Source organism: Electrona antarctica (assembly GCF_951216825.1).
Source record: "Electrona antarctica genome assembly, chromosome: 22".
Taxonomy (NCBI): domain Eukaryota; kingdom Metazoa; phylum Chordata; class Actinopteri; order Myctophiformes; family Myctophidae; genus Electrona; species Electrona antarctica.
In genome coordinates, this window is record NC_136805.1 from 20,960,925 (window position 1) to 20,986,802 (window position 25,878).

The 25,878-nt window shown below is 43.3% G+C and overlaps 1 protein-coding gene across 2 annotated transcripts; it reads right to left on the bottom strand.

Annotated features, from left to right (window-relative positions):
- Position 1: 1 nt before the first annotated feature.
- LOC306915959 (testicular acid phosphatase homolog) lies at positions 2-15,148 on the bottom strand. Of its 2 annotated transcripts, none has more exons than XR_013788903.1 (12): positions 15,042-15,148; positions 14,524-14,652; positions 13,533-13,628; positions 12,407-12,493; positions 8,474-8,632; positions 8,020-8,118; positions 6,280-6,375; positions 5,712-5,844; positions 4,923-5,005; positions 4,611-4,725; positions 2,538-2,719; positions 2-1,339 (listed from the first exon to the last, which is right to left on the bottom strand). XR_013788903.1 is itself a non-coding variant. In XM_079493653.1 (12 exons), the coding sequence occupies exons 2-12, from the start codon at positions 14,611-14,613 to the stop codon at positions 1,230-1,232; spliced, it is 1,242 nt and encodes a 413-aa protein (XP_079349779.1). In that variant the 5' UTR covers positions 14,614-14,652; positions 15,042-15,148; the 3' UTR covers positions 2-1,229. The 2 variants fall into 2 exon arrangements, 1 of the variants encoding a protein (XP_079349779.1); XM_079493653.1 differs by having other exon boundaries at positions 4,619-4,725.
- Positions 15,149-25,878: the final 10,730 nt, after the last annotated feature.

The window sequence follows — 25,878 nt, forward strand, 5'->3', positions numbered from 1 at the left end:
GTGTTGATTGATGCAAATGTTTATTATTTATTTTCAAATCTGCTTCCTAGTTATAGTACTATTTCTAAACAATATACATGTAACCATTTAAATGTAGGTATTAAATATTAAATAGCCTTAAATAATCAAATGTATTAAATCCGAAGAGCCAGTAAAAAAAACCAGCACCCAGTTGCTAAGAAGAGCTACAAAGTACAATACAACAAAAATATATATATAATAATAAAAACCACTGGTATAATGTGTACACATTATACCAGTGGTTTTCAAAGAGGGGTCCTTTAGGGCACCCCAATACAAATTGACCGCTACAATAAACTTAAAAATCACACCCGTGTGAAGTGAGTGGTGCAACTCCGTGTGGGGGTTCCCGGGGGGGGGGGGGGGGGGGGGGGTTCCAGACCCACAGGAACGCACCCAGGGTGCCGGCCCGGTTCCGGCGAGCCGTCCAGCGTCCGAAACGGTAGAGAAATGACAGAGTTACCATGTGGGGGTCCCTCTACTGTACTGTCACTGTACTGTACTGGCACACCCAAAATCATCATATATGCAGTTAATATGTGCGTGTGTGTTTGTGTGTGTGTTAGGTTGCGCACAGGTGGTGAAAAACAACCATACTGTTTTCGTGCTCATACCCAGGCAGGCACCCACCCAGCCAGCCAGCCACCCACCCACACATAACTACTCAAAAATAGACTAAATACATCATAAATAAATACTGAAACCAGATATATTAATCAAGGAAAGTTTATGCGTGTACTATGTAAACTCTTAATTTCCATTTTCCAGCCATTCAGTTGAAAAAAAGATCTGGGGACCCCCCAAAATAATTTGGCAACCACATAGGGGTTGCGACCCCCAGGTTGAGAACCCCTGCTTTAGGCCTTTAGGGGGTATCAGTGGATCCCTAGATAGATTAAATAATATTGCATTAAATTCAGTTTAATCACTATACATCGGATATTCAAAATATATTGTAGATCGGCTGTTTTCTAAAAAGAAATCATGCAAATTTTTAAAGAATATTTTGGGAACCTTTTAACAACACAAATCTTGAACGGGGGTCCCTGGCACCAAATAGTTTCTGATGGGGGTCCGCAGGCCGCTGATTTGGGGGTCCTTGACATGACAAAGATTGAGAACCAATGCATCACACTGACTGTAAGCACACTATCACTGAAGCACCATATTCCAGATGATTGGTACGTGTGTGTTGACTGTCTTCTGCACTACACCTCCCTGGAGTAGTGTGCTCGTCTCCTGATGCATACCACTGCTGCTGCAATCAACAGCGCCACCCCCAGGAAAGCAACAGCTACTGCAAGAGTCACTATGATCCCTGTGGGAAGAGAGTGGTTTAATTACAGCGGTATTCAGCAGTCATCATTTGTTGTGGAGTAGTGAGTGTCACATTTTGCAAAGATCACTGTACAAGTATATAGAGTACACCACAGAGAAGAATTGTAACCATGCTAAAGCAAGGTCAAATACAATACAAGTGGTGAAAGAAGTACTTTACCTAAGTACTGAAGTAAAAGTAGCAATACCACAATACAAAAATACTTTGTTACAAGTAAAAGGCCTGTATTCAACATTTGACTTGAGTAAAAGTACAATGTGTTGGCATAACAGTATCAAAGTAAAAGTAGGCTACTACTTTACTCGTGCAGAAATACATACAGAATATTCCGTTTCACAAATTCTTTGAAATTGTATTTTCTAAGCAGATCTAAAAGCTCACAACACATTAAATAGATCTAGAATTTTCGATCTGCATTTTCAAATAACTGGTTCAGAAACCTGCCTACAGTCACATCATCGATGGGGAATCCGACCTACCAAACGACAGGCTTTCAATTCCTGTTAAGTTAGCATGCTATAATGTATAATGGAAGCCATTGTTCTTGCATTCATTTAAAAATATATATACGGTACATATTGTTGTGATTTTTATCATATAGACATAATTGTGCAAGCCTTGTGTTCCAGACATGTAATATTGTGAAATAATAGGCTACGTGCTATTCTTCATGTCTCTGGGGACGGGAGAGGATGTGCTGCCATGCAGTGGACTCTGATAAGGATGAGGGTTCCAGGAGTGGCGGGAAACTGCGCTTGTAAACAAGGGCTTCTCACGCGATCGGTTGGAAAAGCTCTCCCTCTCGGACATTATAAAGGGAGAGTGGAGGAGAGAGGGAGATAGAGCGGAGTAGAGGGAGAAGGATGACACCGAGAACTGTGTGAGAGATGGTAGCTATGGACTCTGGGACTCTGGTTCTCTGCTTCTGACTGTCACTTAATAAACTGAAGATGTCAACAACTACTATGTCTTCCTAATTCTTTTCCATAACATTTAAAAACGATGATGTCACTGGTAAGCAGGGTTTCTGAACTCTCCAAAGCCCTCCTCTGAGACACAGACACACTCAAAAATGGTACCATTATCATCAAGATATTTGTTACTTTCCACCACTGTACAATACAAAGCTAGCATGTCAACACAGCATGGCACATAGTCAGACCAGCAACCTGCCTACCTGCACTTGAAATTCTTCCTTTGAGGCCGCACTCCCATTCCCAGTCGTCCGACACCACGCCCTTCACCAGGTCCTTGACCAGGTTCAGAGGGCAGGGGCTCAGCCCGTTGCAGCCTGGCACAGGGGTAGCAAAAGGTTCGCGCCAGGTGTCGTTGCGGTAATACAGCTCCAGAGAATAGGATCTGGGGAATTATGGGGAACAATGACAATGAGCTGACACACATTCCTGCACACAGTGTTATATAAACAGCTTTGTATAGCTCAGTTAATTGCTCATTTGCAGCCCTGGCTTGGCGCCAGGATGGATGTAATTGATTGAAAAGAGGAAGTGTGGGAATGTGTTTGGTGTGTCGTATAAAAGTGTTGATACGGTGACATGTGAGATGCACAGTCCACACTGCAGGGCAGGACTGACCAGCCAGAGGGACAGTGTAATGGTTATCTATCTTGGTCGAAGGGGATCATGTGGGAAAACTAAATGCTACGCCCGAGTGGTCCATTCTTGGCCCAATCTGAGGCATAGTAAACCGGACATTGTTAAAACTGATATTCCATGCAATACTGCTACCGTGTGTGACTTAGCAGGCCTGGGAACAGCTGGCTGTGATGTGATTTCAACATCTTTAAGGTTAAGCAGCAATATAAAGTGCTGCAGTGAAGAAATAGTCAGATTTATCTATCTGGGTCGAAGGCCGAAGGGGATCATGTGGGAGAACTAAGTGTCAAGTCAGAGTTGTACATTCTTGGCCCAATCTGAGACATAAGAAACCGGACAGTGGGAAAGAACATCCTCTGCACACTGGCCAAGTGTGTTAATAATGACACATTGCTAAGGATAGGCCTATCCTCGATTGGTCAGACAAACTATGTTCTAGAAGAAAAGTGGGGAAACTACTGTGGATAAAAGACATGACACTGTTCATGAGACTTAAGCTTTAGCTAATTATGCCCATGGATCGCTTCTGTGTGAAATAAACGGCAACTAACTCAAATACAACTTGTCCGTCATTCTTAACTTCTTCATTCTTCAAGCAAGAGTATCCAAAAAAGTGGCCTGGGCCGTGGGTCAGCGGTCCAGGCACCTTGGCTGGTAATCCAGTCTGGCAGTGTGCCGCGGGTTCGACTCCCGATCCCGACGGCCTTTACTGCATGTCACCCCCCATCTCTCTCCCCATTTCCTGTCAGCCTACTGTCTGTCCCTCCATAAAAAATATAAAATAAAGGCGAATGCCACAAAAAAAAAAACATTAAAGAGTATCCACAAAAGCATCAATACCACATTATAGACATACTCAGCTGTTACAAGTAAAAGCCCTGTAATCAAACTTGAGTAAAAGTATAAAAGTATTGGCATCAAAATATATTTAAAGTACCAGATTTTCATTGGGCAAAAATGCTTTGAAAATAGCAGATCTTAAATACTTTAGTTTCTTGGTTGTTGTTTTGTTTGTCTTTGTCTCTTTTTTTTGTCTGCCCGCTCTCTTCTTTTTCTCCTTCTGAAATGTACACTCTGAAGCGATATTGCCCTTTGCCCCTGTTAAGTGTTGACTTGATGCCATATGTGGTCCTGAAAAAAGCAAGGATGTTACAGAGACACTGGTGATGGAGTCACTTGGAGGGGGGAGGGAGGGAAGAGGGGTGAAAAAAAAATCCTGGGAACTGCACTTGTGTCCTATGTATGCATAGAAATGCTGTTATTGTACTGCTTTTTCCAAATAAAATAAATATTATAAAAAAGAAAAGAAAATAGCAGATCTACAAGCTCACAGTGTCGCGGTGTGACTGTTGTATGCTTGTAGATCAGCTATTTTCAAATAGCCCACAATATATATAATATAAAATAGGAAACACTCAAGTAAAGTGAAAGTACCTCAAAAGTATAGTACTTGAGTAAATGTACTTTGTTACTTTCCACCATCGGTTGCTACAGCATTCCATCCTCTGACTCTTTAATGCCGCCTGCCTCGCTGCATCCCTACTAATCTGTCTCAGCAACGACGACAACAAAGGGGGAGAGGATCACCCCCTCTAAATATGCAAACAGAAATGTGCATGCAGGGACAATAGAATTACCGCTGTACCCATCATATTCCTGGTAGAACTCGAAGAGCTGACAGGCAGCGTAAGGCGGAAGAAGGCCGTTGTACACATCGAGTGCAGCCTGCAGGGTGATGAGTGTTGAGTCATGCTGGAAGGAGAAAGCACACGTTCTATCAAATACAATAGCACTGCATCAACGGCAAGCGTGTGCTTACATGTGTACTTATGTGGATGGATAATGTACGAGTGAGGAAATACGCAAAGAAGGGCTTTGTATAATATATGACAATGGTTCGTGTGTTCTTCTGTGTGTACTTTTGTCACTCGTCCAAGCACTGAACTTACAGCCGAATACATGATGAATTTGAGAGTGCTCCCTTGCTCCATGGCCTTAGAGAAATTCCTCAGGATTGCATTCAGCAGTAACCCTGGTAAATAAACACTGTATCAGCGGTCGAAATAACATTTTGCTTGCCGACACGAATCAACATGGCACTTACAACAAATTAGCGAGCAATGAACATGGGTGGAGGAGTTTCACACTAGCTTTTTAGGAGCTCTATTGTGCTTTTGAAGCCGAAGACTATAGGCCTACACCACAGCATGAGCATGAGTAAAACCTGTAGCTGACCGTCACTAAGAACAGTTTCAAAAAACAGAATCAGAACAGTGTGGCTCCAATGTGTTATGACTTATGACAGCCTGTGACAGTCATACCTGAATTTGGGCAAGGTTTCATGCAGCCGATCCAAGTCCCATTTACTGTACTTCCATTATATTTATTTAAGTTATTTATTTTTGTGGCATTTTTTTGGTCGAGCTACTAAATTTAGCCTAATAGCCGTGTGCACAAGAAATTTGACACAGATCAATGGCAAGACCAATTATGTTATTGGTAGGCAGGTTTCTGAACTGTACAGCGCACCTCTGAGACAGAAATAGTTATAATGAGCAGTTAGTGAGGCACAATTATATGAAGATGAGGGTGAGATAGGGGCAGCGGTGGCCAACGGTTTGCCACGGTTTGACATTTCTCTGCACACACAGTGCGTACAGTAACAATAGTAAAGTACACATAATGAGCAGTAAGCTAAGCACGTGCCACGATAAAATCTGTGAATCTTGACTTCTCACCCCCTGAGAGCCTTGCCTTCTCTTTCCTCCTATGACTCAGGATGCTATACATGACCTCAAAAGATGCAATTCTCCTCAGGGTGTTTAGCACGTCCTGATTGGCCCAGCGCGGCAGGGTCAGATTGTGGATCATCTAGAAGAGAGAGAGAGAGAACAACATTCATTACACCGCATCAGTGATCACTCTCATAATAAATAACCACATTGCAAACACATGAGTCACAATTTGGAAAAGCATCTGAATTAAATTGCTCTTTTTCGTTGTTTCGCTGACTATTTTTGGTATGTGTTTGAAAATAACAGATGCTCATTTTTGTGTAAATGGGGGTGTATGCAACCTGGGCCAGAATGTACCTATCTGTCTCAATTATCACTTCACTGTGTTGTGATATTTACAGTAAGTCATACAACAATGATCCTCTGCTCATCTGTCTCTCTGTCTCTCTCTCTCTCTCCCTCCCTCTCTCTCTCTCCAGTTTGTACAGATGGTGTACAGTACAGTATGCAAGTGTATGCAATGTGTGCAAAGTATCACTTGTGTGCATGGTTGCCACGGTGAGGTGCATACCTGACAGGTCAGGGTGTCATAAACTCGCCATATCTTTCTCCCAACAAGTCGTGACACGGGGTAACCAGTGTTGTTGGAAAGCTCCTCCACAAAATACTGTATGGTGAAAAGAATTATATTACAGATGTTAATACATTAATGAGAAAAGAAAGAATAGAAAACTTTGGTTGACATTTGGCCAACATAGACACTTTCTCCAGGTACTGAAATAAAGCATGCTTTATAACAGAACCGAAATAAATATTTAATCCTTCCTTCTGTTCTACATTGCATGTGGGCGTAGTTATAGTTATGAACCATAAATGTCCTTTGAAGGAGGGAGGGGACTCTGCAGTACGTGGTGTAAGTAACTACGTAGCCAGGTAGCCTACTACTCTTTTGTAGTACTCTTGAGATACATTTACTTGCTACTGTATGTGACTTAGCAGGCCTGGGGACAGCTGGCTTTGTGATGTGATTTCAACATATTTTAATATTGAGCAATATAAAGTGCTGCAGTGAAGAAATAGTCAGATTTATCTATCTTGGTCGAAGGCCAAGGGGATATCATGTGGAAGAACAAAATGTCAGGTCAGAGTATACATTCTTGGCCCAATCTGAGACATAGGAAACCGGACAGTGGGAAAGAACATCCTCTGGCCATCAACTGAGGTCCCTTTTAATGCTTCGGCTATTCAAAAATAGCCAATCAAATAGCCAAGCTTACAATGTCCGTCGCATTGTGACTGAGCTTGTAGAGCTGCTATTTTTGAAGAAGAACCTAATTCTGAAACATTTTTGTTTTTTACTTTGGTACTGTAAGTAAGTAGTAGGTCTATATTTTGATACCAATACTTTTGTACAAGTCACATTTTGAGGACAGACCTTTAACTTACGTTCTTTTACCAGTGGATCTCTGTCACCTGTGGTCAAAAAACAGGACAGTCACAGGACAAAGCTAGCTCATGCCACCATTTTGCTTCCCTGCATTTCACTTCCTGGTTCAAAATCACCAGTAGAGGGTGATAAAATTCAATGTAGGAGGCTGCTGGTTGATGTCAATCACCTCCTTAATAGGCAGCACGAGGGACTGAGTTTAATTAAAACCTTTTCATTGTAATTCTCGATCTAATTCAATCCTGCTGTTAATTAGTGTTGCAAAGAATGTGAGAGAAATTGCACTGCGAGCAGCGATTTGGAGGCGCTGGAGCCACGCATGCCTGAGAAAATATAAAGTTGAGAGGACATGTCTTCCAGGAGAACTAACAGGGACACTGAAGCAGATAACTGTGAAGTATGTATTTCAACTCACTTACTCACGTGTTTCAATGTTAATTAAAATGTATGCAGCAGTATAGAGTATTCTCCGCAATATTTTACTTTTGATATCAATGCAAAAGGCAATGATGTTTTTATTTTTTCAATATACTAACGAATGCATTTTCTGCATCTGGCAGGTTCTTTTTTACACACGGTCATGTTTGAGGGCTACCCCTGATGATTTATATCAAACTGTTGACCATAATGCAACAGTAGGTGCTTCTTTTTTTCTTTTGTTGTGGCTTTCACCTTTATTTTATATTTTTTATGGAGGGACAGACAGTAGGTTGACAGGAAATGGGGAGAGAGATGGGGGGGGAAGACATGCAGTAAAGGCCGTCGGGATTGGGAGTTGAACCCGCGGCACACTGCCAGACTGGATTACCAGCCAAGGTGCCTGGACCACTGAGCCATGGCCCAGGCCCAGTAGGTGCTTCTTACCTGGTTAGACCTGATGAACCTCTGGTAGGGTTCACTGTCAAAGGTCTGAGTCATCAGCTCTCTGAACTTGGGGCAATCCTTCCCCGGGGACCTCAACAGCTTGACACATACCAAAATAATAATAAAGATAAACACACATATTTTAATGTGTAGGCCTATTGTGAATTCTGCACAGCTAAAATGTGCATTCATATGGAAAGTATTCACATGTCAACTAGTGGGTAGGCCTATTCATACAGCATAAATACAAGACTAATATTTCTAATATGCAGCACACATTCTATAACATCTAGTAGCCTACTGTAACTAGTATGTGCATTATACATAATTCTGACAGAAGGTAGATTACCCCTGCCCTGACCAGCAGTAGGCTATAGTAGGATATTTCCAAGATGTTAAATGTGATATTAAGTAAAGGAGATGCAGTTTTCTTGCATGGATCAGAGGCACCTACCCTGTCCTGTGCCCGGGGGACGGTATGGACCGGAATGGGTCGCCAGAGTAATTGGGGGTTTATGGGCGGGGGCCGTCTGCCGCTTGGGGGGAACATGCCAGCCAAGCAGGCCTGAGCACTCATCAGCGTGCGGTCGTAGTCGGTGCTCCGCACGTAAACCTGTGCCGGGTCGGGGAGAATTACTTTAGACTGAGGATGTCTGAGGATGCAATGCTCAAAATAAATGGAGCCAGTGCTAATGCAGTAATGTATCACAAGTAAGTGGTATTTATCTTTGAGTCAACTGAGGTGCTCCGCACAACATGAAGAGTCTGCAGAGAATCGAATGGATGAGAGGAAGGATGAGAGAGAGATCCGTCTCGCTGTGATCTTTTCTGACATCAGCCTTTGCTCGTCTACTGTATATCTCTCTGTCACCCCGTGTCAGGTTTTTGTGTGCCGTACAATAAATCACAGTGATAAGGTTGGATTTGTGATGTGATGCTGAAGAATGTTCTCTTTCTTTCCTTTTCTAAATTGAAGCCAACATGACAGCGCAGGTAGATGCACAGGCACAAGTTGACTGCGGCCTCTGACGACAAATTGCCAGTGACAGCCATTTAGGAACGTTGTTATTTCCGTGGTAATTGCATGTTATTTAAGTGACGGCGAGAGAGAGAGAGAGAGAGAGAGAGAGAGAGAGAGAGAGAGATTAGGAACACAAACACATTTGAAGAGACTGGAGGAGAGACTGCAATAGAGGAAGGAAAAGCACTTGTAGTACAGGAATTCTATGTAAAATACAGGATCAACCTCTAACTAATTGCAAAAAAAACAAACTCAGCTGATTTTGCATCTTCAATATATCCTGAATAACAGAAAAAAAGTTGCCTGGAATTGTCTGAGGGGAAAGTGTTGAAAATGGCCTGTACAGTATGGCCACCATTGACATCCTATATAAGGCAAATATTTTCTAGATTTCCTTTTGCTTTAAATAACATGTGACATGTCAAACTAGAGGGTTTTCATGATGCTGAATCCATTCCAAGCATTAGTTTTGCATAAAAACACTCATTGGGCTAAATTTGGCCATAGCAACTTGCCCAAATGTGCTGACATGATCACATTTTGGCAAGTTTCTATGGCCAAATTTAGCCCAATGAGTGTTTGTATGCAAAACTAATGCTTGGAATGGATTCAGCATCATGAAAACCCCCTAGTTTGATATGTCACATGCTATTTAAAGCATAAGGAAATTTAGAAAATATTGCCTTATAATAGGATGTCAATGGTGGCCATACTGTACAGGCCATTTTCAACACTTTCCCTTCAGACAATTCCAGGCATCTTTTTTTCTGTTATTCAGGATATATTGAAGATGCAAAATCAGTTGAGTTTGTTTTTTTTGCAATTAGTTAGAGGTCAAATTACATTATTACTGGCCTATTGAGTGGAGAAAGCGGGCAGACAGGAATAGAAGAAGGAAAATCTGATCTTCATAATCACAGTGGGCTGAGCATGTTGCCCTGGGGCGCACTGAGCCAACATGCATGCAGCCCTACTCCACTGTACAAGGGCCTCCAGGGCCAGATTAGCCTGCGTGTTACATCATATTACAAGGCCACGGAGGCGATATCATCAACATGAGTCATGTTCATTAACCTATGTATTTACAGCCATTACAGACAGCAACTGGCCACACGTGAACAAAGATGTGACGTTAGGCTGCATTCGAGGGAGAAGAGAAGAGAAGACATACTGTAGCATAGTGTAGATCAGAGCATAAACACAAACACGCACACACGCACGCACGCACGCACGCACGCACGCACGCACACACACACGGACGCACACACACACGGACGCACACACACACACACACACACACACAGTTGCCTTGTACTGTATGTCAAAAACCATTCCCGAACCATTCAAGCTCACAACAGCATCACATTTTCACAACTTTTGTGTGACACTCTCGAATGACAAAGTAGGGCATTAGGTTATGAAAACATCGAAAATAAAACCAAAACTGTTGAAATATGGAGTTACAAGGTTTCTGCCCGACAGCAACGATATATTAAATATACATCCACTCACGCTGTGAGTCTCACAGCCATGAATTCTACCTCACACACACATCACATAATGCACACAAACATGCAGGCTCACGCGAAAGCTCAGCTACACTGCACGTGCATAGTATATGTATAGAGTATTGTACAAATACACATTCTCATTCACACATGTCATACATGCGTGTAAAAGGCCATAGCCATCGAAGATGGAAAGTAACTAAGTACAATCATGTTTTTTTTTATATAATTTTTATCCCACGATTTTGCAACCCATTTTTTTTCCTGGGCGCTACACTTCCTCTGCCAACCTGGTGGGTTCCTTTCCCCTCCATCAGGCGCCCCGGCTGGCCAGGGGGAGGTAGTTTAGAGACCAGGATTACTGCATGTTTTTTGTGAGGGTACCTACCCTAGGGGACACGGGGAGAACATGCAAACTCCACACAGAAAGGCCCTTTCGTCAACCCCGCCTCGGGTATGGGAAAAATCATGTTTTTTAAGTACAAATTTTCAGTATTTTTACGTCTACTCCATTACATCTCAGAGGCAAATATAGTACTTTTAATCCACTACAATTATTTGAAAACCTTTGTTACTAGTTACTAGTTTTATATATATATATATATATATATATATATATATTAGGGAGGAAGATTGTATTCACTCCACTGTTCCATCCAGGTTATTATGGGATGGTGACGTGCACTTGATTGATTATATCTATGTCCCAAGGACACCGGGGTCTGGACTCAGAATGCCAATGGGGGCCTTCCTGTAGAACACAGGAAGGTACTGGCCGGCCTACAGTACGTACGTCCGTCCCGGGGGTCGCTGGTTTTCCAAGAACACTGAGATACAGCCTTGTGTTAACATATCACCGCACGCAATCGGGTAATCAATTGCCTAAATCTGACAGTGAAGGCGCCACCAAGTCTCACTTGGATTGTACCTGTGCACTAACTCTTGATTTCAATAAATATATTCTATTAAGACCAAGTGACTTCGTCAGCACCTCTGTCTATTTATATTGGAGATAACCAACACTATGAATGCATTCAATACCTGTATTTGTACCATTATTGTGTTCTGTATCTTGGTTACATTGAAAATGAGGGGCCTCAACTGTACTCCGAGTTGAAATAAAGGTTATGATGATGATGATGATGATGATGATGATTATGATGATGCTACTGTGGGCAGGACTGACTTGGTGGGACAGTGGCATCTGAGATTATGAATTCACAAAATGTTAATGCGATATAATATGTGAGGGAAGACATTAAGGGATTTACTCCTTGCCTACTGGCAGCGTGGGTGAAGAAATTTGGCAATCTCACTGTAAAAATACATTCAGACATACAGAATAAATGTGTATGTATATTGTACATAAGCACACACATGCGCGTGCACACACACACACACACACACACACACACACACACACACACACACACACACACACACACACACACACACACACAGTGGTGTAATGTAACAAATTACATTTACTCAAGTACTGTTTTTCCAATTTTAAGTACATCTCAGAGGTAAATATTGTACTTTTACGCCACTACAATTATTTGAAAACTCACTATGTGTCGATATGCAACGCTGTGAGCATGTAGATCTGCTATTTTCAAAAGAGTTTCATATTTGAAAACTTGTGAAATGTGACTTTCTGCAATGCATATGAGTATATTCTACAATTTGTACTTTAATTGCAATTTTGATTCCAATACATTTGCACTTTTGAATTCCGGAATTTGACTTAACAGTATTTATACGTTACAATATTGATACTATCGCTTAAGTAAAAAAATGTGAGTAGGATATACTTCTTCCTCCATCACTCACATGCGCAACACGCACATACACATACCTCTTTGTTATTGTATTCCTGACTGAGAATGTGTCCATAGCGTCTCCTCAGGAACCTGCCCAGGTCATGCTGCTGCCTCATGCCCACCTGAGAGAACATAGGAAGAGACCGGGACATGGACCCTGTTTACTCTGCTGGTCCCAACACGTTCAAAATGTACACCATGGGTCGGGACCCATTTGTGGGTCGCGGATGCATTTTCATGGGTCCCTTTATTTTTTGGTTACAACATTTTGTTTTTTATTATTATTATTTAGAAACATTCATGAATTAAAAAGAAATTCAAAGATTTTTTCAGTATAATTTCATGAAGTAATATGAAGAAAATATAGTATGGATAGAAACTAGGACTATAGGAAGATTGATAGAGATGCAGGAACAGGAGATCTTACAGCCGCGGGGAAGGTGTTTGATTTTAACTCGCACAAGAAAAACAACAGCTTAGTTGAGAAAATATCCCTGTGCCTTAGGCCTTCTCACATGCTGATCAGCAATGTGTGAGTCGTTCTGTTTTTATGCTGTAACATCCATCAAAATGACAAATTCCATCTAAGCTATACTACTACACCTTGACATTCAGGCACAAAGTGCCTTTTATTGGTGGACTTTTAATATAAAGACCCCTATGCTAGATTTACTTACAACAGGACACGCATCCAGGTTTGTCTTGGGATTGTGTGACAACCACACATTATTATTGCAGCGACCATTTCATACAAAATGTTATGAATTAGTTTTGAATATCACTTTGTGTGCACTTGTCCCAATACAGAGACACATTCCATACATTGAAAATATATATTTTAACTACTTTCAACCAGGCATCCCTATTTTGAGCATGTCATTATGGGCAATGATGTAGCATTATATCAATTTCCGCAATGAATATTTCTTGAAATGTTTTCTTGCAAATTGGTCACAAAATGTTTGAACACCACTGCTCTAGACCAAATACAGTAGGCACTATAAAGGTTAAATAAAGATCTATTAATTTTCTTTTATTTTGAATAAAACTGAACACTGCATGATTCTACAGCGCACTATTGCTGATGATATCTTGAAATAGGCAGACACACAACAAATATACTGTAGCTTGATCAACTCTAGGTTCCATCCTGGGCAGTACCTCAGTCAGCTGTCCAAATCCTTGAGCCCACACCTCTTCTCCATGAGGATCCCTCGGATACGACTCAATGGGCGATCGATCCCCATGACGGAATACCTTACACAATGCACAACAACAACAACTTAAGTCATGCAGTGATGTAACAGAGCTATTACAGTTCTTACAGTGTTCACTTCACGCTCAATTCAAAAACATGTTTTGATGACGTCTCCAAGATGAGAGGCCTTCATGCTTTGTGGCATTTCCAGAGTTGGTCCCGGGACATTAAATAGAGGACTGACGTAGCTCACACTGTGGTGGCACACGCGGTCATTGGGTGGCACCCAGGGTGATTAGATGGGGATAATGGCCCATTTTCCGGTCCATTCGTGCTGGAAGTTGAACTACAATGGCTTTAAGATCGTTTGGGTGTAAGAGTTCAAAAAGGACTACCCCACAAAGACAGTATTCTATTCATTGTCACTGGAGCAGCTCCAGGTTTTGTTTTGTCTCTTCACTGAATCACAGATTAGAACCTTTGTTCTTTGGTGCCTTGTTTAACAAATATTGTTTAAAACAAGAAAATAGGACCAATAAAGACTAAAGATAAACTAAAAATAATGTGGAATATTCTGCCTATCCCAACTATTATATCAATTATTTTGTTGAACTAGCAGTAGTATTCAAATAAGCAAAGAGGTTTATAAAATAAACTGTTGTGTCTGTTTAGTCTCCTATAATCCTTGTATAAAGTGTGAACTTTATATGCTCCTTGAGCAAGTAATACTTGTTTAAAAAGAGCAGCGCAACCAACATAATCCCAGATGGGTTGACATGGCACTCCAGATGAAATCCGAGACTACAGCATTTCACAGTTCACACTCATCAACTCAATAATCAATACTGTTATGGCATCACCTCGAAAGTGAATGCTTTCTTTCTTTTGACATAATGACAAAAAAACATCTCACTGTTTTATAATGTTGTTATCGTTAGACTTGGCAAGACTCACAGCCACAACAAACTTCAGTAGACGGGCTTCAGTCAGTGAGTAGCAACAGAGAAGGAGCAGGTATGCTAAACTCTTCTTCAACTTCCACATGTTTTCAGTTGTCCGTCGTCGCTTCCTTCACACAATTCCCTTAATATCAACAAAAAGGAATGTTCACTATTTAGCATCAACAGTTTAGTATTGTATATTTATAAATAAATCAACGTAAAATAAATATGGATGGCTATCTTCTTTTGGACTTGCAAGTTCCATCATAGCATATTGAGAGCAAAAAGTAGCACCACAATTGATCTTTCGGATCACATCATTTGAACTCATAAATAGGTCATTGTTCCTCATGAAATATGCATGCTGTGTCATCAATCCATTTGGCAAAGTCCTGTAATATTTACACCAGGATTTAGGTCAAATTAAATACTTGATAAGGATTCATGAATACTAACGCATGCAATAAAGCTCAAATAAATTGTGACCTGTCAAAATTGTTCCAGATCAGGAAATTAAACATGCTCACTTACCTCAGCATACTCAGTTGCTGCACATTTTGCTGTTTTAGTCAAATGAATGTAAGAGAGTGGCATTCGGCAGTGAATCCCATGTCTTCTGCCATGACCAGATGTGATTTGACATTAAGTGCATGTACCACTAAAGTACATGGCTTTTATAGTCCAACCTACCTGACGTATGCCTCTGCGTCCCTCTCTGTCCCCCAGGGATTGCTGGTCCCAGTCTACTCCATGGCCAACCACATACCAAATCACTGTCGCTGTCAATTCCTGTCTGTTCGCTGATTTGACAGCCCTTCTCAGCAGATCATTGGCGTGCCTGTTTGGCCCCTCATGGTGGGTAACTCCATTTAAAATCCCATGGTGCCATAACTTTGAGAGTATAACACCAAAGCTGGTTAAGCAGGTTAAGTACACACATGCACACACGCACACACACACACACACACACACACACACACACACACACACACACACACACACACACACACACACACACACACACACACACACACACACACACACACACACACACACACACACACACAACACACACAACACACACAGTCACACACACACACACACACACACACACACACACACACACACACACACACACACACACACACACACACACACACACACACACACACACACACACACACACACACAGAGAGAATGTGGGCCACAAACACTCATTATAACTTGCTATGTCATTCACCATGGGTTTGGGCCCACAATTACAGGGCCTGGTGTGTTTTCCCTGACTCGGCACATGTGTAAGTATCTGTTGGAATCAAAGCAGCTTAATGGGATACAACTGGATTAGCACGTGCCAAGATTCAGAGCTGTTCAGTGTTGACATCACCATACATGATAATAGCAGTAGCCTACTCCCCCCCCCTCCCCTTTATGGAAGTTGTGGTGTTGGTGTCTCAGACTTTGAGTGTAATATTTAGAACATGAAACTCACCAATGCCTTCTTTTCAAATATTTTTTAAGACCACATATGGGTAAGTGCGTGGGCACAATGCACAAACACACGCATGCACACACAAAACCAAGGTCATGTCTATTGGTTGAATGGACATCATGCAGAAGTCTCGCTCCCTCTCGCATTCTCGCTCTCGCTCTCGTTTTTCTTTATTTTTTTACCTTCTCTTTCTTTCTTCTCCCTCTGTTCCCCAGGATACCTCTGCCACTCAATCCCACGCACGCACGCACGCACGCACGCACGCACGCACGCACGCACGCACGCACGCACGCACGCACGCACGCACGCACACGCACGCACGCACACACGCACACACACGTGTACGTGTACGCACGCATGTGTTTTTCTTTTTCTTTGATTTAACCCTAAAGCTAAAGCCAAACTGAGCTGATCTAGAAGTTCACACCACATTGTTGCGCTACACATTGTGAGCTTGTAGATTGGATATTTCTTTTTTCGCACACACACACACACACACACACACACACACACACACACATGCGCGTGCATTGCCGTGCACATGTACATACGCATGGTAGCAGCAGGCCACGTTTGAAAGGATATGCACTTTTAGAAACCAGTCAGTCCAGCCAGTCACCTGCGTGTGGTTGCGATGCAGAGATGTACTCAGCACTTCATTGTAATCTCCTATAATCACACTAACACATTTCCTAAACACCGGTTCACTGATGCCTGACTAAACATACACACACAGACCAAAAAGGACTGCAAGGAGGAAGGAGAGTGAGGAGAAGCCCCCCCCCCCACCCCCCATCCAATGGCTTTAGTGTTTTTGTCTTTGTTGAAATAATTGCCGTGATTTTTGCGACCGTCGTCATGGCAACGTGGAGGTTGATGCATGTTGACAGAATCTGTTGCAGGGCGACTGAGAGACTGAAAATGGATGATAAGAGGGTGGGAGGAGAGGGTGTGCGTGTGCGTGTGCGTGTGCGTGTGCGTGAGCGTGCGCGTGGGTGTGTGTGTGTGTGTGTGTGTGTGTGTGTGTGTGTGTGTGTGTGTGTGTGTGTGTGTGTTCACGTCCATGCGTATATGTCTGTGCACGTGCGCATGTGTTGGTGCGTGTGCAGTGTTGGGATGGGGGGGATGTACAACAGATAGTGTGATCCATATGATGAATGGCGATTAGCAGACAGCTGGGGACATCTCAGCCTGATAGAGCGCGGCCTGAGATGGACAGGGAACTGGGCTATGTTGTGTATAGCGCGAGAGAGCGAGGGAGAGAGAGAGGGAGGGAGAGACGAGAGAGAAAGACAGAGAGAAAGAGAGAGAGAGAGAGAGAGAGAGGGAGGGAGAGACGAGAGAGAGAAAGACAGAGAGAGAGAGAGAAAGAGAGAGAGAGAGAGAGAGAGAGAGAGAGAGAAGCGCGGTGCTATTTTAGGCCGGGCGTTGTCATGGAAACAGCAGCCTCACTACAAATGGAGACATCCAGAACCCACATGGATCGACAAACAAATGGCGTGCGTAGGGGCGTGTGTGTGGAGCCGCGCCGGGCCCCTGCTTCGCCGTACAGACGCATCGCTCGCACCCCAAAGAAACAACAGTTTTTTTTTCCCCCACTCGAGAATCTGTATAGCTTTCAGCGCGATGAAGTACCAGTAGCCTATATGAACCAGCCATCAGCCGGATTAACCTCGCAAACACCAGCGCCACTGCCACGGGCCCCACCCCCCAACATCCGTCCATCCGTCCCCCAACACGTCCACTGCACTACGCCGGTGTCTTTCACATAGACTGAATATCAATGCCTTTAGCAAAGGGACAAATGCTGGGAGTCAGGGGGCTAAGTGACAAGCAATGGTGTCCATTCAGTCAGTGAATCACAGCCACTCGCGCCACGTCTTTTAATTAACAGTCTTTTCGACGCTTCGACAAACCCCCCATCCTCCTTCTGCCTCTCTCTCTCTCTCTCTGTCTCTCCCTCTCTCTTTCTCTCTCTCCCCTTCTCTCTCTCTCTCCCTCTCTCTCTCTCTCTCTCTCTCCCCTTCTCTCTCTCTCTCTCTCTCTCTCTCTGTCTCTCTCTCTGTCTCTCTTATGCTTTCTCCCCATCTCTCCCCCTCTCTGAAGGACGGAGGTATTCCCACATTTCTCCGTTGCTATAGCAACACTGCAGCGAGAAAAAGAAAGGGAGGACGCAGGCTGGGTATAGGAGGAGGAAGAGGGGGAGGGGGAGGCGAAGGAGGAGAAGTGGAGAGAGGGAGAGAGAAAAAGGAGAGATAGGGGAGGGAGAGAGAGAAGAGAGGGGGAGAGAGAAGAGGGGGAGGGGCAGAATAGGCCTAAGAAGATGAGGGGATGTGTGAACAATGCTAATGCTAATGTTAGCGGCGTGAAGCAACCTGACCGATGGCGAATTCCCCTCTCGTCACCCTCCACATCCCACCCAGGATTTGCATAATTGTTGATGCGAATCTAGAATATCGCATAGCTGTCTGGTGGCAACCTTGTAGGCTATGTACAAAACCATTCATGTTCGCGAAAAGAAAAAAATAAATGATTGTTGTGATTGTGAGATTTAGTCAAGCTCTAATGCTTTTCATTGGACCAATTAAAGTATTATTATTTTGGGTATGTCATTACTATAGGTGAAACTTTTCAAATTGTTTCAAGCATGCTCACAACACGTTATATTCCATGGTGTGGTGAGCATGTAGATTTGCTATTTTAGCTTTTATTTATTTATTTATTTATTTATTGCTATTTTGGCTTAAGTAATTAAACTTGTAAACCCACAGACGTAAAGTGTGAACAACGGCATTGATGTATAAAAACAAGAAATAAATACCATCTGACCGTGGTGATGCTCAGGGGTCATCCACATGTTGGCTTGTGGTGGACATACAAAATGAGTGGACAATAACCAGAAACGTATAAAGAGCTACTGTATAGCCATGAATGACCATAGCAGGTCTGTAACTCTGAGTGTTCAAATGAGGGTCCATTTGGTTCCATTTGTACCCTCTCAGAGTTAATGAGAGTTAATATGCCATAGTGTCATACATATTCTGAAGAAAACCTGGAGACTGACATTCAGTAATTGGGTCTTGTGATCAAAATACGAACATTATAATTGTGTCCAAAAATAAAATCTAACAATTGTCACGGACAAGACCAAGTCTTTGCCACGGACACATGTGTCCGTGTAGGTGACCCCTGGTGATGCTTTATTGATGTCTCCCTCAACTGGATACATAGGCTCTTTTTCCACTCTGCTTTTATATCTATATGACATTGCTGCCTCAGTCAAACTCACATCCATTTCAGTCATCTCATGAGCATCGTTTGAAATTGTAAGGAAACACATACAGTAAGGCCACGGTCATGCAGTATATTTGCAACTTAGCAGGCAGTCAGGAGCACCGTGGGGCTTTATTAGAGGCTGAATTGGGGAGGGTGCCTATTTCTTTTTCATTCAATCAGTGCAAACCAGGGCAGGTCGGAGACTCGGAGGCCCCCACTTGACAAGAAGATGGATCCAGTAAATGAGATACACCAGGAAGACCTGCGAAGGTCTGAGCTATTTCATACTGATGTCATCATCCCCTTCTATCGGGACAGAATGCAGTCTCATTATCTGTAAATATTCGGAGTCCGTAGAACAAAGCTGCAACACGTTGGTTTTACTAACTAGTACAGACATGGAGCTATAGCTCCAAAGCCCATGTGGTTCTTCACAAGAATATATCTATCCATGTGTGTGCGTGTGCAACAGTATGCGTGCGTGCGTGCGTGCGTGCGTGCGTGCGTGCGTGCGTGCGTGTACTCACATGTACAGTATATGGCCATATTTTCTATTCTCTTATGCATGGCGCGTACATGGATGGATGGATGGTGGTGTATCGCCCTGCATAGCCTCCTGCATGTCAACTGTCCTGCTAGCCTCCTTTCTCAATCAATATCTCATCTCTCGACATCAATACCGTTGTCCCCCCATGGGACAGAAATGTCCTTCTTTAGGACAAATAGAGAATGCATGAGAGATGAAAGAAAACACGACAACGAAAGACAAAGAGCGATGGGTTTGTTCTGACTTCATATCTCATAGCATGTTGTGCATACAGTATCAGCCACAGGAAGAATTCCCTGTGACTTACCTTGACTCTTCTCTTGCTGTCCCCTGCATGTACAGTAGCCAGCGATACGCTCCTCCCCTTCTGAACAGAACATCTACAGACTGGTGACAGAGAGATTAGAGAGGTCATCTGCTTTTAACAATGCGTCAAGATGCAATGCGTTGCAGATCGAATATTTTCAAATATCTGATATATAAGTTTTAAGTGGATAACTTAAAACACATTTTATTTATTTTTTATTTATTTTTTCTTACTATTATATGTTCATTAGTACTTTCAATACTAGTTTACTAATTACTTTTACATGTCGGATATAGCAGAATGTACATGTATGTATGTTTATTCATTGCTGCACCAATACAAAATGAAAATAAAGTGTTTAAAACACATTTTAATGCTATCATTAAATCATTTTGCTGGGGACCCCCTAGGGCCCCCTCAATGACCCCTGGGGGTCTCCGGACCACACTTTGAGAACCACTGATACACTATATGACTGGCTAAATTGCGACATTTCAAGCCTTAAGGTTATTGTATAGCCTCTTGTCATCCACTGTGGGCTTGTAGTGTTTTAGGACAGAGAAATGCATGGCATGGGGTGCAGGCAGTGATATTAGCCAGACTAATATCACACAGCCAACGGCTGATTCGGTCTGGCTTATTAGCCAGGCTACAGGCAGGTCTCATGAAAGAACCTTTCATTTTGCAAAAGCCGCCTAGCTAGATTTGATCCCCGCTAGTGGAGGAGCACTAGGGATGGCAATGTTGGTCACCAACAATTCCCAAACAAGATATCTCAAATTCTATACTGTTGGATTGCCATGGAAACTGCTTTGCAACTTCATGCTCCCCATATGAACCCTGCAGAATCCCCCCCCCCCCCCCCCCCCCCCCCTTTTTGTAGAAGAAACATTAGGCCCACTCTTCCACTCACGCACAGAATATCTGAAAATCTAATGGGTGACTTGTCATATGACACTTGCTAAGAGCAGCCATGCTCCCCTGAGGATGAGCCCAACTGGTTCTGGTGACCCCGTGGCCTTTCCTCTAGCGACACCATTACACCAAAATGTCAACATTTCCCATAATCTTGATTGCAGGATTAACCTTAACGGGGTGCTCGGGTGGCGCATGTGGTAAAGTCCCTTGTGGGTTCGAATCCACTGTGGTGCATCCGGATTTGTCGAGTGTCTATTATGAACACAATTGGCCCGTGTTCAGGGGAGGGAAGCCGGGGTATGGAGGGTGTTAAACGTATCACTGCATGGATATTGCATTCCCGCTACGGGCTGAGGCAGCATCTGTCAGCAGGGCGGGAGGAGTATAGGACGAAGGCTCTATCTACGTCCTCCCTTTGGGGGAACCTCACTGGGACGTGAGTCGGTAGGTAGGATACAACAGCAGAGAAATGTTTGTGGGGAGGAATTAATTGACAAAACAACTCAATAATTGGGAAGAAAAAGTTGAAAAGGAATACAATTAAAAAAAGGATTAACCCTAACAAGCTGTACAGCCTCTAGGGGCCATTAGTGGGACATGACTCTTAATCTTTTTTTTCTTTTCTTTTTTAATCAATTTCCAAGCCATGATTGTATAGAACAAGGAACACAGTAGGATGACATGTATGCGTTCGGTATCTTGTCAGTCAAGTAATATCATAACCACATCAACATTGTGATATTGTGTGCCGTATTAGAGTGTTTGTCTGCATGGGAAATCCCAAGTCAGAGTGGCTGCAGAATGATCGACATGTTCACGGAGTGAGTTCCAGTCTCCAGAGTTACATTCTGAAGGATTAAGTGTCATTTTATACAACAAGAAGCTGTGAGATATTCATGGGCCAACTGCTTGTAGAGTTTCTGTATTGGTAACATCTAACATGGTTAGGAATGCATTATAAATGAGCGAGTAATGCACGGGTGCATTTGAAATGCACGAGCTATTTTAGAACGTGTTGAGGATTCAGCGCCTGGAAAAAGATATTTTTGTCTTTGACCCATTGCTGCAGATTAAGAGTCTTTTCAACTACATTAATGTCTTCTGTTTAAAGGTGCAGTAAGTGATTAACTAAACATGTTCAATATAGCTCTATATTCTGATAGTAATCATTGCTATATAGTGTTTGCTCAGTAATAGGCATCTCCCTGTCGCTCCAGCTCTTTTGTAAATAAAATGTTAACCAATCAAAAAGATAGAACTCATACAGGATAAACAAGTAATGACACAAAGAAATTAGCAGGCAAACTTGGAGCTGGAACACTAAAATGTATTGAAAATTAAAACATAAAATACTTTTTACTCATTTTACTCATTAACAGACAGAGTAAAATGCATTTTGTACTGTGTGTTTACAATGTCCAACATTAGTTTACATAATTCAGTGTTTGCAGTTGGCAGGACGCGAGGAATAACATTTAATACGGTTCACCTGTTTGCATTTGTGTCCAGAGAAAGGACTTTTGGAGATGCACTCTAGGCCAAAATGTAAAGTGACCTGTATGGATGAAATCCACAGAGGGGTGCCCTGGGCGCAACCATTACTGAGCTGTAGGCTACCATTAAGCACAGCTTTACACCTCAGCACTGAGCTACACCCATGGCCTACAGGGCCATGGAGCAGTGTCCTGTGTAGGCCAGCTGGTACACCTCAGTAATGGCTGCACCCAGGGCACCCCTCCATGGATTTGAGGCATGCAAAGTTTGATGCTGATCGGCCTTGAGATCAGCTGTGTGCAGAGGCACATCACATGCATACAAACATGGACACACACACGTGCGTGTGCATGCACGCACACGCACACGCATATGCACATGCACATGCACACACACACACACACACACACACACACACACACACACACACACACACACACACACACACACACACACACACACACGCACACACACACACACACACACACAGGGGCGAAGACCGACAATTCTGATGTTGTTCTTGATTAAGTCCAGGAACCTCCCCTTAGTTCATTCCTAATATTAATTAGGCCTACCCAATTATTTATTATTTTGATGAAAAGGCATGTACAGTAGCATCACACAGACAGGCATGAACCAATTAAGCGTGCACGTGTACGTACGCACACACACACACACACACACACACACACACACACACACACACACACACGCACACGCACACACACACACGCACACGCACACGCACACACACACACACACACACACACACACACACACACACACACACACACACACACACACACAGGAACACACACACACACACACAGGAACACAAACCCATGCACACACACACGCACACCCTCTCCTCCCACCCTCTTATCATCCATTTTCAGTCTCTCACCTCAGCCCCTATAGCACGTTGTAAGTCGCTATGGATAACTGTCTGCTAAATGCATAAATTGTAAATTGCTGAAATATTTAGGAAGCAACAAACAGGCCTCATATAAGCCCCTTCACATGAGGTGAAGATCTGCCTGTAGTTACAAGGTCTACTGGGAAGCATATAGAATGGATGGATATGGGTTAAGCCGGGTTCTTCACACAAACAGATTTCCTTTTCCTATCCCTGACTTGCCACTCTTGCATGGATCCTTTTTACAGAGGACATTTTGTCATATCTTAGATGTAAACTCAACTGAAGGTGATACATTAATTATGGGACTATATACTGTTTCATTGTGGTGTTTCTGTGTGCCAGCATGAAGTTTAGTAGTGCTGTTTTGGAGTCCGTGGGGGACCCGGGTGAGCCCGCAGAGGTGTGGGAGAACGATGGGGGACCCGGGTGAGCCCACAGAGGTGTGGGAGAACGATGGGGGACCCGGGTGAGCCCGCAGAGGTGTGGGAGAACGATGGGGGACCCGGGTGAGCCCGCAGAGGTGGGGGAGAACGATGGGGGACCCGGGTGAGCCCGCAGAGGTGTGGGAGAACGATGGGGGACCCGGGTGAGCCCGCAGAGGTGGGGGAGAACGATGGGGACCCGGGTGAGCCCGCAGAGGTGGGGGAGAACGATGGGGGACCCGGGTGAGCCCGCAGAGGTGTGGGAGAACCATTCAAGACTGAGACAAATGGGACCAAGACTGAGGGGGAACGAGACCAATATACCGAAATTCTTTCATCATTATGACTATTCCCAATGAAATCCCCCCACTAAGGCTCATCCCTGTCACTGCTGCCCACTACGGTATTGGGGAGGGTGGACAACCATTATGTCTCCCTTGATATACGGTATGTTGCTGCCAACCACAACTTTCTATGTGCCAGTGAGGAGTTTCACCGGGAAGACGTCCATAACGCATGTTGAGGAACAGCACTATATCCTTCCTCATTCCCCACTGAACAGCGGCAGGACCCACATAGGACCCACATTGGACCCACGTACGCCATTCCCATGCGTAACTGGAATGTATAATACATTGAGTAACGTCGAGAAAATGTTAGAACACTGATGACATATACTAGTACAGTATGCCTAGTACAACTCTGCATGTTATGACTGACGTGAGCCACAAGGGAATACCCTATGGAACTGGATGCACATCAGAGATGGAGAACAATTTAACTACCAGATCTGGGAAAAGGGAAAGGGGTATTTTTGTCACAGTATATATTTGCACAGACATACATTTGTGGAATTTGTCCTGTGCATTTAATCCTAACTGGTATTGCAGACAGAAAAGAAAGAATATTTGTTTCGCATGTATATGGTAAATGGTAACTGGTGCATTTATATAGTGCCTCTATCCAAGGCGCTTTACATAGATTGTGAATTCATTACATTCACCCACACATTCATACCGATGGCGGAGGAAACCATGCAAGGCACCAAGCTGCTCATCGGGAGCAATTAGGGGTTCAGAGTCTTGCTCAAGGACACTTCGACACTAACTCTGGGGAAGCCCGGGATCGAACCGGTAACTCCACCCCTGCCCTGAGCCACTGCCGCCCGTATATGTGCAGGAAAGCTCTCTCTGGCGTACAACTCCTTCTCCTTGACCTCTGCCTGTTTCCAAGCTGATATCTTCTCATTAAATCGTCAATATGACTATTGGTGTGGGATCATTTATATTCAGCATGCAGTGTATCATCTGTTAAGTATACATGAACAGTTTTTGTAGTCTTTCAGTAGTAGTACTACCATTACTACCCACACACACAAAACATGTTGCTACATGTTGTACAGCATTAGAATGTATTATTGTAATATTATATTCTTCACCGCATGTAAAGAGCGAAAGAAAGAAAGAAAGAAAGAAAGAAAGAAAGAAAGAAAGAAAGAAAGAAAGAAAGAAATAAGCACAACATTTCCATGTTGCCTCAATCAGCTGAGATGCAGCCTAGAGACTGTGACATCTCTACTTCATAGTGGAGTTCATGTTGTGTCAGTTTCCCCGCAGAGCTTCTCAGTCTGTCTGTGGGCCAAGGGAACTAGGGGGATTCCCTGGAGAAACACACTACTGGGAGGTTATTGAATTTGAAGGAAAGAGACAGCATAGAGGGGGCGGGGTGGGGGGGTTAGTGCAGGCACAGTGAGTTGCTAGAAAATGACTGCACCATAATCCCACCAAGGAAGCAATCTTAGTACAGAAATACATTTGTATTTTGCTCACATACAATAGCTCTTTCTTTCTTTCTTTTTTGTTTGATGGATCAGTTTAAATCAATGGGATTTATGCCGGGAGGTAAATGCAGTGGATGCTTGTCTTTTCCTGCCAGGCCTGGAGATGTTTTTTTTCCTACTCCCCGTCTCGTCACATTGCTCCATCACATATGT

What these genes read in the sequence shown, in the direction of transcription:
- LOC306915959 (XM_079493653.1), bottom strand. Translation starts at nt 14,613, where the DNA reads ATGTGGAAGTTGAAGAAGAGTTTAGCATACCTGCTCCTTCTCTGTTGC. An exon ending in GGTTCATCAGGTCTAACCAG is followed by an intron (nt 6,376 to 8,019) that starts GTAAGAAGCACC and finishes TTCACCATACAG; the next exon opens with TATTTTGTGGAGGAGCTTTC. An exon ending in AGGAAGAATTTCAAGTGCAG is followed by an intron (nt 1,340 to 2,537) that starts GTAGGCAGGTTG and finishes CTCTTCCCACAG; the next exon opens with GGATCATAGTGACTCTTGCA.